The sequence below is a fragment of the Trichomycterus rosablanca genome, chromosome 2 (genome assembly GCF_030014385.1).
Source record: "Trichomycterus rosablanca isolate fTriRos1 chromosome 2, fTriRos1.hap1, whole genome shotgun sequence".
NCBI classification, from domain to species: domain Eukaryota; kingdom Metazoa; phylum Chordata; class Actinopteri; order Siluriformes; family Trichomycteridae; genus Trichomycterus; species Trichomycterus rosablanca.
The window spans coordinates 46,385,282-46,398,515 of NC_085989.1; the positions used below are offsets into that span (position 1 = coordinate 46,385,282).

Consider the following 13,234-nt stretch of genomic DNA (forward strand, 5'->3'; position numbering starts at 1 on the left):
TATGTATGTGTGTATAATCTCTGTGTGCATATACATCGATCAGTCATAACATTATGACCACCTCCTTGTTTCTACACTCACTGTCCATTTTATCAGCTCCACTTACCATATAGAAGCACTTTGTAGTTCTACAATTACTGACTGTAGTCCATCTGTTTCTCTGCATACTTTGTTAGCCCCCTTTCATGCTGTTCGTCAATGGTCAGGACCCCCACAGGACCACCACAGGGCAGGTATTATTTAGGTCGTGGGTCATTCTTAGCACTGCAGTGACACTGACATGGTGGTGGTGTTAGTGTGTGTTGTGCTGGTATGAGTGGATCAGACACAGCAGTGCTGCTGGAGTTTTAAACACCTCACTGTCACTGCTGGACTGAGAATAGTCCACCAACCAAAAATATCCAGCCAACAGCGCCCCGTGGGCAGCGTCCTGTGACCACTGATGAAGGTCTAGAAGATGACCAACTCAAACAGCAGCAGTAGATTAGCGATCATCTCTGACTTTACATCTACAATGTGGACCAACTAGTTAGGAGTGTCTAATAGAGTGGACAGTGAGTGGACACGGTATTTAAAAACTCCATCGGCGCTGCTGTGTCTGATCCACTCATACCAGCACAACACACACTAACACACCACCACCATGTCAGTGTCACTGCAGTGCTGAGAATGATCCACCACCTAAATAATACCTGCTCTGTGGTGGTGAACAGCATGAAAGAGGGCAAACAAAGCAGGTAGAGAAACAGATGGACTACAGTTAGTAATTGTAGAACTACAAAGTGCTTCTATATGGTAAGTGGAGCTGATAAAATGGACAGTGAGTGTAAAAACAAGGAGGTGGTTGTAATGTTATGTCTGATCGGTGTATGTGTCTGTGTGCATCTCTGTGTGTGTTTGTGTGCATAAATGTATCTGTGTGTGTGTATCTGTCTGTCTGTGTATGTATCTATGTGTATTTATGTATCTGTGTGTGTGTGTGTGTGTGTGTGTGTAACAGAGGATTAGATCCACAGTGGATGAGAAGGAGCAGAAGCAGTTACTGATGGACCTGGACGTGGTGATGAGGAGCAGTGACTGTCCCTACATCGTTCAGTTTTATGGTGCACTTTTCAGAGAGGTGAGCAGCACAGAACACTCTTCAGGTTCACTCCCTCTCCTACTCTCACTCTATACACGTGCACTTATCCTAACCACTTTAGGTTAGGTACTACATAGATTTATGTAAGAATGTTGAAAAGTAAGGTCTTTTTAATCTGTAAGACTGTGACTGATCAACTTCCTTTTAATGAGACTTTTTATTGGTTTGGGAACTGAGGACACTAATTATTGCAGTTTTAGAAGCGGAATTTTTCTCCCTTTTTATGTGATATGAGACTTTCACTGTTCAACAGTCCCTGATTGCCATTGTTTGATTCTTCTCTTTATGATGCACTATACATTTTCAGTAGGAGACAGATCTGGACTGCAGGCAGGCCTGTCGAGCACACTCACTCTGTATCTACGAAGCCACACTGTTTTAGCACATGCAGAATAAGGCCTTGCATCGTCTTACTGAAATAACCACGGAAATTTTTTCTTTATACTTCTTAAAATTCTAAAGAATTAACGAATCACATCGTTTTATTGGATTTTACAGAATGTCCCAACTGTTCTGAGTGTTTAATAAGCTTATAAAACAGTAAGCCGTAATCTGTAAATCCACTATGACCTGCATCTAAATATAAAGAGTAGAAACACAATAAACCAGCATTGTTTAGGAATTTGTAACAGTGCATGTAAGGACAGGAAATGTTGTGAAATGTTTCTAAAAACCCATAATGGAGTCATTCAGTCCTAAGAGGGAGGTATTTAGTAAAGACTAGTCCTCTATGCATCAGAGAATAATCCCAAGTGCTACATTCCTGAATGATTTAATTCTCTACAGTGCATAAAGGACAGAGTCAAAGACTAACTGGGGCTGTCTGAAAACCTATTGATCCGCCTTGCTGCCTGAAAACCTATTGATCCGCCTTGCTGCCTACTACCTACCTGATCAGCTGCCTCGGTAGAGAGGATTCTATCTAATAAGACATCAAACTCATAAGGCAGATTATTTAGACGCACTACTTGGAGATTACGCTGATTACTTACAAAGCTAACACGGTTAACCTCAGGCCATTCAAACCAACGGGCTGAGGCGGCACAACCCGCTAGCACGCCAGCTATTGTCTTCCTCTGTGTACCGAAAACAGTTAACCTGTCCATGACGAGCCTGAATTTACAAATAAATGACACTTGTGCACCTTTATACAAATTAAAATTTATTTACATTTGAAAAGAACTTGGTTGCTCTGCATATGTCCGCCATATTTGAAATTTTTTGTAAGAAAAGTCGTGCCGCACTGAATGCTGGGATTGCCTTCACCGCTAAGGAAGCGCCAGACGCTCCCTCAGACATGCCTTCTTCGTTCATATGGAGAACATACACTTTATTGGGACGCATGTTCTAAATATAAAATTCACGTGTTTCAACCACAACAGTTGCTAACAGGGCTAATAAATCAGTTATTTGAAGAAAATATGCTTCCAACTTTGCAGCAACAGTGTAGGGTTTCCTGTTTCTGCATGACTGTAAAGCTCTGTAAAGGCATGAAGTCGTGAGAGTCATGACCTCAACCCCGCTGAACAGGTCTGGAATAAACTGGAACATCAACTGAGGCTTTTTTGACCAACAGTTTTACTATGTATAATTTTTGACCATTTTTATATCTATGTAAACTAGGGCTGTCGTTTAACGCGTTAATTAACGCGATTAACGTGTTAAAATTTTAATCGCGATTAAAAAAATTTATCAAGATTAAAAAACATTTTATTTGGCTGTTTGTGCTACGTAAATCTGTGTCTCTGTGGTAATGAACTGTATTTCAGATGAATTTGTATGTAAAGCGCATGAACTGTACACAGAACTTTACAAACACTGCTGTTAAATGGATCACACTGGACTGTATAAAGCAGTATGTCCAAAGTCCGGGGTGTTCTGTCCACACAGGATCTGGTTTTATACAACCCGCATCTTCTGTTTTAAACTGCATTACTTGTAAAACTACTTTTAGCGGTTTTCACTATTTTTACGTGTTGATGAAAACATGAATGAAATCACACGATCTCTGTAACGAGTATCTCCATTGGCTGCTAGAGCTGTCCATCAAAACCACGTAGCTCCGCCTCCTTCCCTCAGGTACTGTTTGAGACAGAAGTGAAACTGCGTGATGTTTCATCTCTACAGTTTATTCAGGTTATTTTATCACATGGCTATAAACATGATTTATATTTGTGATGTTTGTAGTTTTTTAAAAAACACATTTGTATCTGATATTTATATGGACTAAGCGTTTACATGGACTGTAATAATTAACACTTTTTATAGCTACAGTCAATAACTTCTATATAATGTCTGGTAACTTGATTGTTTTAGGTATGTATAGGTATTTAAATGGTAATTTAGAACAGTATTTCCCAGTCATTTTTCTGCACAACACAGTATTAAAAGCTTTTCTTAATAGATCTATGAAATAATCATATCTGTGTTTTGTTATTGATGCATAATATTAGATTAAAATATTTTGATTAATATATACAGTGTATCACAAAAGTGAGTACACCCCTCACATTTCTGCAGATATTTAAGTATATCTTTTCATGGGACAACACTGACAAAATGACACTTTGACACAATGAAAAGTAGTCTGTGTGCAGCTTATATAACAATGTAAATTTATTCTTCCCTCAAAATAACTCAATATACAGCCATTAATGTCTAAACCACCGGCAACAAAAGTGAGTACACCCCTTAGTGAAAGTTCCTGAAGTGTCAATATTTTGTGTGGCCACCATTATTTCCCAGAACTGCCTTAACTCTCCTGGGCATGGAGTTTACCAGAGCTTCACAGGTTGCCACTGGAATGCTTTTCCACTCCTCCATGACGACATCACGGAGCTGGCGGATATTCGAGACTTTGCGCTCCTCCACCTTCCGCTTGAGGATGCCCCAAAGATGTTCTATTGGGTTTAGGTCTGGAGACATGCTTGGCCAGTCCATCACCTTTACCCTCAGCCTCTTCAATAAAGCAGTGGTCGTCTTAGAGGTGTGTTTGGGGTCATTATCATGCTGGAACACTGCCCTGCGACCCAGTTTCCGGAGGGAGGGGATCATGCTCTGCTTCAGTATTTCACAGTACATATTGGAGTTCATGTGTCCCTCAATGAAATGTAACTCCCCAACACCTGCTGCACTCATGCAGCCCCAGACCATGGCATTCCCACCACCATGCTTGACTGTAGGCATGACACACTTATCTTTGTACTCCTCACCTGATTGCCGCCACACATGCTTGAGACCATCTGAACCAAACAAATTAATCTTGGTCTCATCAGACCATAGGACATGGTTCCAGTAATCCATGTCCTTTATTGACATGTCTTCAGCAAACTGTTTGCGGGCTTTCTTGTGTAGAGACTTCAGAAGAGGCTTCCTTCTGGGGTGACGGCCATGCAAACCAATTTGATGTAGTGTGCGGCGTATGGTCCGAGCACTGACAGGCTGACCCCCCACCTTTTCAATCTCTGCAGCAATGCTGACAGCACTCCTGCGCCTATCTTTCAAAGACAGCAGTTGGATGTGACGCTGAGCATGTGCACTCAGCTTCTTTGGACGACCAACGCGAGGTCTGTTCTGAGTGGACCCTGCTCTTTTAAAACGCTGGATGATCTTGGCCACTGTGCTGCATCTCAGTTTCAGGGTGTTGGCAATCTTCTTGTAGCCTTGGCCATCTTCATGTAGCGCAACAATTCGTCTTTTAAGATCCTCAGAGAGTTCTTTGCCATGAGGTGCCATGTTGGAACTTTCAGTGACCAGTATGAGAGAGTGTGAGAGCTGTACTACTAAATTGAACACACCTGCTCCCTATGCACACCTGAGACCTAGTAACACTAACAAATCACATGACATTTTGGAGGGAAAATGACAAGCAGTGCTCAATTTGGACATTTAGGGGTGTAGTCTCTTAGGGGTGTACTCACTTTTGTTGCCGGTGGTTTAGACATTAATGGCTGTATATTGAGTTATTTTGAGGGAAGAATAAATTTACACTGTTATATAAGCTGCACACAGATTACTTTTCATTGTGTCAAAGTGTCATTTTGTCAGTGTTGTCCCATGAAAAGATATACTTAAATATCTGCAGAAATGTGAGGGGTGTACTCACTTTTGTGATACACTGTATATATTTCAATTTTTTCGTTAAGTACAACAAAAAAAACTAAAACTGTGCATTAAAAATACCAGTGGCAGGAATTGTAACTTCTGAGTGACATTTAATTCATTCTGTTCATCCATCAGCATATGCAATTTGTTGAGGGGGCCCAACTTTTTTTTTTGAACTGGGGCCCATGAGCTCCTAGTTACACCACTGGTGTTGCATCTAGAAATGGTTCTTGCAATAAAAATGTGCATAACTGTTCAAATTTTGCTTAATTATTAGTTTGCGATTAATTGCGATTAATCTCGATTTAAAAAAAATTTATCGCATCAGCCCTAATGTAAACAATATGTAATCTGATGCTCTCTGTGTTTCAGGGCGACTGTTGGATATGTATGGAACTTATGTCTACCTCGTTTGACAAATTCTACAAATACGTGTACTCCACCTTGGAGGAAGTGATCCCAGAGGAGATCTTAGGCAAAATTACATTAGTAGTGAGTCATGCTTTCCTACATCTTTCTAGTATCACATTTAAATCTCTCAGTGTAGCAGTGATGAGGTGGTAAATGTGTTGGTTTCTCTTGTGTTTATTTGTAGACTGTGAAAGCACTCAACCACTTAAAAGAAAACTTGAAAATCATTCACAGAGGTAAGATCCATTCACATCCCAACTTTTTTTACAACCTTCTTTTAACATTTGTCTTCGGACGAGACTTCTTGTATTCAGTGGTCTTCAAATGTTTTAAAAAGAAACGACCAGTGTCCAGGTGGTGCAGCGAGATATTCTTCGGTTTGAAACTCAGTGTTGCCACCGGTCGGCTTGGCATAATTGGCAGTGCCTGCAGCATATACTAATTGGCCACCATATCTGCAGGGTGGAGGCCGGACTATATGTGGGTGGGTGGATTTTCGAACACTGTGTAAGGACCCTGATTGGTGAAAGAGACGCCTGTGCAGAATGCAGGGGTGAGAAGATGAGGGCTGTGCATGTGTCGCAAGAGGCGTGTACAGCGACGTGCTCTCCTCAGATGCAATCTGGTATCTCTCAGCAGTGGAGGACAAATTGAGTGCACTAAATCGTCTACCTTATAGTTCTACAATGACTGACTGTAGTCCCTCTATTTCTCTATATACATTTTTAGCCTGCTTTCACCCTGTTCTTCAATGTTCAGGACCACCACAGAGCAGGTATAATTTAGGTGGTGGATCATTCTCAGCACTGCAGTGACACTGACATGGTGGTGGTGTGTTAGTGTGTGTTGTGCTGGTATGAATGGATCAGACACAGCAGCGCTGCTGGAGTTTTTAAATACAGTGTCCACTCACTGTCCACTCTATTAGACACTCCTACCTAGTTGGTCCACCTTGTAGATGTAAAGTCAGAGACGAGCACTCATCTATTGCTGCTGTTTGAGTTGGTCATCTTCTAGACCTTTATCAGTGGTCACAGGACGCTGCCCACGGGGTGCTGTTGGCTGGATATTTTAGGTTGGTGGACTATTCTCAGTTCAGCAGTGACTGTGAGGTGTTTAAAAACTCCAGCAGCGCTGCTGTGTCTGATCCACTCATACCAGCACAACACACACTAACACACCACCACCATGTCAGTGTCACTGCAGTTCTGAGAATGATCCACCACCTAAATAATACCTGCTCTGTAGTGGTCCTGTGGGGGTCCTGACCATTGAAGAACAGGGTGAATGCAGGCTAAAAAAGTATGTAGGGAAACAGATGGAGTACAGTCAGTAATTGTAGAACTACAAAGTGCTTCTATATGGTAAGTGGAGCTGATAAAATGGACAGTGAGTGTAGAAACAAGGAGGTGGTTTTAATTTTATGGCTGATCGGTGTATATATACGGATGTACAGTACAATTAAATTTTTTCCTGCGTATCCCAGCTTGTGTGGAAGCTGGGGTCAGAGCGTAGGGCCAGCCATTGTACGGCGCCCCTGATGCAGAGAGGGTTAAGGGCCTTGCTCAAGGACCCAACAGTGGCTGAATGGCAGAGCTTTCAGTTTGGTTTCATTCCTTCATGGTCTCTGTTTGTTCAGCACAACTAATAACAGTGCACTGCTTTCAGTTTTGTTGACAGGAAACTAACCAGCACGTAGGACTTGAAACCTTTGCATATTTTTTAAGAGATGTGCTTACTTCCTGTATCTCTGCAGACATCAAGCCATCAAACATCCTGTTGGACAGAAGAGGAAACATTAAGCTGTGCGATTTTGGAATCAGTGGGCAGCTGGTCGACTCCATTGCAAAGACCAGAGACGCGGGCTGCAGACCATACATGGCAGTAAGTCCAGCTCGGTGCCAACAGTATTCATTCATTCATTTATTCATTTATTCAACAGTCTGTTTACTGACCAGTCCTACTGTCTACAACTCCCATCGAGTGTGCTCGACTGACCAATTCCTTTATCCATTCTGTGTGACATCAAATCTTCTTCTCCAATCCCCTGTAAAGGAATGGACATTCTAAACCATGAGTCTTTTAAAGCTCGTCCAACACTGACGGATTATTTGAAGAAAAAAAATCCAGTAATGTTTTTAAATGTTTAAAATTGGTCATGTTTTCAGTCTTTTTTTCTATTTTATTTATGCATTTTTTCCCATTTTTCTCCCAATTTAGTGTAGTCAATTTGTCTTCCGCTGCTGGGGATCCCTGATTGTATTCAAGGAGAGTATATTGCTGCTCACGCCTCCTCTGACCCGTGCGCAATCCTAGCGGACCTCTTCTTTTTTGCCCATGCATTCCTACACAGGTGCCTTTATCAGGGTCCCTGCACAGCATTTGAAGACCCCACCCACATAGTCCGGCCATCCCACCCTAGCAGACATGCCTTTATCCAAAGTGACTGTATACATTGCAAGCAATTGAGGGTTAAGGGCGACCTGGCAGATGTGGGACTTGAACCAGTGATCTTCCTGTTACTAGTCCTGTTTTTTAACCGCTGAGCCACAACTGCCCTAAACAACACTAACCATCACCAACCAACATTAAAACTTTAAAAAATTGAATGAATTTACAAGTTGTTTGGGTGGTGCAGCTGTCTACTGCACAGGCCCACAACCGCCGGGACCTCGAGCATGCAAGTTCCAATCTCAGTGGTGCTGTCGACCTGCTTGTCTTTCCAATACTCACAGTTGGCTGTGTCTAAGAGAGTGAAGGTCGACTGGGTTTCATTGTTGCTGCGCAAATGCGACCTCTGTCTTCCTTATTGTGGAATTGTCTACACTGACCCTAACTGAGGCGAGCGAGTCCTGCAGTTCTTTAGATGTTTGCCTGGGTTCTGTTGTGACCTCCTGAATGAGTTGTCTATGCATCCTTCATGACATTTTGATAGGCCGGCCACTCCTGGGAAGGTTCACAGCTGTTCCAAGTTTTCTTCATTTGTGGATAAGGGCTCTCACTGTGGTTCGATGGGAGTCCCAGAGACGAACTCGAGCTCACATGATGTATATGTAGGATCAGTGTTGTAAAAATAATAGATAATAGAGCTACTGTGGTTGATCAGAGCCGAAGAACTACAATGATGGGCACTATGATGTCATATATACAGATACACATGTGCAGTACAATGAAATTATGCATAATTAAGCATATCTCAGCTTGTTTAGAAGCTGGGGTCAGAGCGCAGGGTCAGCCAATGTACGGTGCCCCTGGAGCAGACAGGGTTAAGGGCCTTGCTCAAGGACCCTAGCAGAGCCTGGATTTAAACTGACAATCTTCTGATTGAGAGTCCAAAGCTCTGCCCACTAGGCTGCCACTGTGTAAGCGAGCAGGCGAGTGGGTGCATGTCCATGTCACTTTCTAATTTTAGTACACTGACTTCATCCTACGTGTCTTTTTTTCTACTTTATAACCACATTACCTGTGTGAGTAAGTGTGTGTGTGTATTCTGCATTCTAGTGGTAGCACAGACGTCACATACTCAGTTTAGCATGGTGACATCATTCTGCGTCTCGTCTGTCCACTTCCATCCGTGTTACCACATCACCTGTGTGTGAGGACTCAGTGATGGGGTTTGGTTTCATCTAAACCTTTATTAAGAATGAGCGCGATCGTTCTCACTCTCTCACAGTTTGTGAACGTGCCCTGCGTAGGTCAGTAAACAGGGTTGACGGATTTAGATCTTTCAGCAGGTCTCACTCTCACTACCACGCTGCTTAACGTTTCTCTTTCTGTCTCTGTGTCTGTGTGTGTCGCTCAGCCGGAGAGAATAGACCCCAGCGCCTCCAGGCAGGGCTACGATGTGCGCTCAGACGTCTGGAGTTTGGGAATCACACTGGTATGAGAAGAGATTGTTCTAATTAAAATACAGGGGTGGGTAATAAAAAAAACCAAACAAGTGCAGCCATGTGAGCCAGTGTTATATTTACACAAATGAGCCAAAACATTAGGACCACTCACCTAGTGTGCAGTCAAAACAGCTTTGATTAACAGAAACATGAATGCAGTAGTTATGTGAAGATGGTTGATTGTCCTACATCCTGGGGCCATCTCTTCCACAGGTACCTGCTAGTCCACACGATCTCCAGTGTCCAGTTCTAATTCCTGCATGCACATTGTAGGTGCTTTCAACAGTCGACAGGAATAAGCATGGGTACTTTGACTGGCCTGTGACTATGCAGCCCTATGCACTGTGTCTTGACACATTCGCCTCAAGAATGAAGCACAATGAATAAAATAATATTAAAAAAAATATTCAATAAATGAATACAATTAGTTTTGCTGGTTAAAATGTGATTATGTGCCGCAGAGGTTTATTAGGGCCAGTTCACATAAGTGTTTAGCTTATCACTGTACTCCGCGCTCAGCTTGAGCAGTGAGGTAAAGGGTCAACCGTCAAATCCAGTCTGAAAGCTCCACATGTATCTGTGTTCATCTAGATTTTCCTCACTGTTTCACTTTTAAACTTGTGTTACAGCTCGAGGTTCTGAGAAATTGGTAGAATCAGTTTTTTTTGAGAGTCTAAAGCACTTATCGTTAAAGTAAAGCTTAACGTGGTTTAATGTATTAAAAGAACGACACAGGAACACTAAACTTCTCTTAATTAATACTGCTCATAAGTTCTCTCCCCTAATGAAATTCCTCGCATGTTGTTTTAGTACAACACGTTGTGTAGAAGTAGTTCGTTTGTTCTCGTTAAGCGTCGTTTGTACAGCCTGAGACGCTTTCACCGTGTCACAAAGATCAGCAGCAAACTAGGTCAAAGTTCAATTAGGTGAACTTTGAGCGCCTTGGCAAGAGCAGACACTTATGCCTAGTTCACACTACATGATTGTTGCCCTGATTTTCGCTCGCTCGAGGTGTTGAACAGCCAATGAGAAAGCAAAATACGGGGTGAGGGGGAAAACGCAGAAAAGGAGTTGTAAAAAGGTGGGACAGGGGCATAATATAGTTTATATCAGAATACATCAGCACACACAAATTTTTTACAGTATTTCTGACCTTATCGTTCTCTACAAAACATAACAACGTTGCATTGCAAAAAATATTTATTAACCTCCAACTCACTATAGAACAATCTGCTTACGTAGCCAAATCCACTCAGATTCATTTATTTTTCCTTTTACATTTTACGCTGCACATCAGCGCACAAACTTTGATCGCTCGCTACTTGTTGACGTGCATTTTTGGACGTGGTATCATTAAACCCCTCCTCACTTCCCGCATTTGTTTTCGTGACAAAATGTAGTTTGGGAGACCAGAGAAGCTCGCCTGCGATTCCAGTTGGTGATAGATGGTGTAGTGTGAAACCCCCTATCACCGATCAGTCGTGTAGTGTGAAATACACACCGACTTGAAAGACTCCCGATCACAGTAGTGTGAACTGTACAGCGACCTGACAACTTGGAAAGTCGTGTAGTGTGAACTTGGCATTACAGTTGGCACATATGCATCAGAACTGGACATCAGAGCAATGGAACCAGGTAGATTGGTCCAAGAATGGTTTTCTTTAAAATGATGTGGACGACCCAGCATGCGCACATCGTTTACCTGTGGGACAGATGGAACTGTAGGACGACCTGTGTGAACACATGGTTAAACAAACAAACCACAACTTCTGTGTGTACTTGTAGTTTTTAAACTACTACAATTGGTAAAACTGTCTACAAGTACCAGTTTTGGACTGGTATCTGGAGCTGCCCCAGCCAGTCAGGGTTTTTAGAACTACCAGAGTTAAGTCATGATTTCAGCATGGTTGTTCTAGAGCCACCACAGTTAGTACTTGGTAAACTAGCATATTTAATCCATGGTGTGAAAATAAGCATGGCTGCCTAGCGGTCTGGAGTTAAAAGAGTTGGTCAGGGTTTTTTTTTTAAATGGTCTAGAATAAAAATATTGCTGCTCACCTCTGCATAATCAGACTACCGATCATATTAATGTGTGTTTGTTTGTGTGTGTGTGTGCATTGCAGTATGAGTTAGCTACCGGCCGCTTTCCCTACCCGAAATGGAACAGCGTGTTTGATCAGCTAACACAGGTGGTGAAAGGAGACCCTCCACAGCTCAGCAATTCAGAGGAGAGACAGTTCTCTCCCAAATTCATCAACTTTGTCAACCTGTGGTATGATGCACACAAATAATCTGCAGCAATACAGACGTTCTTGTTGAATTAATGCTGGTTCTGGAGTTGGACAGGCTTTTAGAGTTTAAGCAGTAGGGTTGATTGGGGTTCGAATGCAACGTTTAGGGTTCTAGAATTAAATGGTTTTTCATTGAGCTAATGTTATTAAGCACAGTTCTACGATTGGTTAGAGCTCTTTGGTTCTTTCAGGCAACCAGATTAGAAAAGATGTTCAGGGTTCTAGATATAAAAATTGTTTTAAGCTCTTAAATGATGAGTTTGACACCCCTGCATTAGAAGAGTTATTTAAGTTTCAGTAATTAACACCTTTGATGGTTTAGAAGAATTGTTGAATAATGGGAGTTGCTCAGGATTTTACAATCAGTGCTGTTGGTTTTAGAGTCATTTCAGGCCCTAGACTTTGTCAGGCACTAGATTTGGGCCGGCACGGTGGCTAAGTGGGTAGCACTGTCGCCTCACAGCAAGAAGGTCCTGGGTTCGAACCCCAGGTGGGACGGTCCGGGTCCTTTCTGTGTGGAGTTTGCATGTTCTCCCCGTGTCTGCGTGGGTTTACTCCGGGTGCTCCGATTTCCTCCCACAGTCCAAAGACGTGCAAGTGAGGTGAATTGAAGATACTAAATTGTCCATTACTGTGCTTGATATAAACTTGTGAACTGATGAACCTTGTGTAATGAATAACTACCGTTCCTGTCATGAATGTAACCAAAAGTGTAAAAACATGACGTTAAAATCCTAATAAACTAATAAACAAGCACTAGATTTGCAATGCCTCAGAGAACTAGACTCTTTCCTGTATCAGTTCCTCTATACCAGTGGATGTTGCATGTTCTAAATTTTAAGTTTGACTTCCTCTACTTCTACACAAAATATAAAGACAAAATACAATAAGCGGACTCAAACATACCCATCATGCCATAGAATGACACAAATATGGTGTTAAAATCCAAACAAACAAAACATCCTCTCTTCCTCTTTCTTCCTTACAGCCTTACAAAGGACGAGTCGAAAAGGCCAAAGTACCGAGAACTCCTGGTGAGTAGGACAGACTGGTGTTGTGTCTGTGTTATACGTTACATAGCTGTTTTGGGTATTTTCTGGATTATAAGTAACTTTTAGAGTGTAAGATTTAAATGATAAGTAATAGTTTAGAGTGTGAGATATAAAGAGCTTTAAGTGTCAATGGCGGATCCAGAATAATTTACATTTGGTGTATGTAACCGCGTAGCTGGAAAACTTGTACTTAGATCCCTGAGGTGCTTTTATAAAGCTAAGAATCTCAATATTTCATCTATATCAGCTCTTTTAGCTTTTTTTTCCCCTCATCGATTTAATATTCTAATATTTTTCATAAAAAAATATTATTTCTACCACCTTTTGTGTATTTTTCCCCACTGT

General features: G+C 41.9%; 1 protein-coding gene across 2 annotated transcripts in view; it reads left to right on the forward strand.

The window, feature by feature from the left end:
- map2k4a (mitogen-activated protein kinase kinase 4a) overlaps window positions 1-13,234 on the forward strand; it is a 34,931-nt gene that overhangs the window by 19,037 nt on the left and 2,660 nt on the right. For both annotated transcript variants that reach the window (XM_063016505.1, XM_063016512.1), the window contains exons 4-10: window positions 1,001-1,120; window positions 5,618-5,737; window positions 5,841-5,892; window positions 7,413-7,540; window positions 9,459-9,536; window positions 11,670-11,818; window positions 12,826-12,871. In XM_063016505.1, the coding sequence (XP_062872575.1) occupies window positions 1,001-1,120; window positions 5,618-5,737; window positions 5,841-5,892; window positions 7,413-7,540; window positions 9,459-9,536; window positions 11,670-11,818; window positions 12,826-12,871 (693 nt within the window). The remainder of the gene's footprint in view (window positions 1-1,000; window positions 1,121-5,617; window positions 5,738-5,840; window positions 5,893-7,412; window positions 7,541-9,458; window positions 9,537-11,669; window positions 11,819-12,825; window positions 12,872-13,234) is intronic.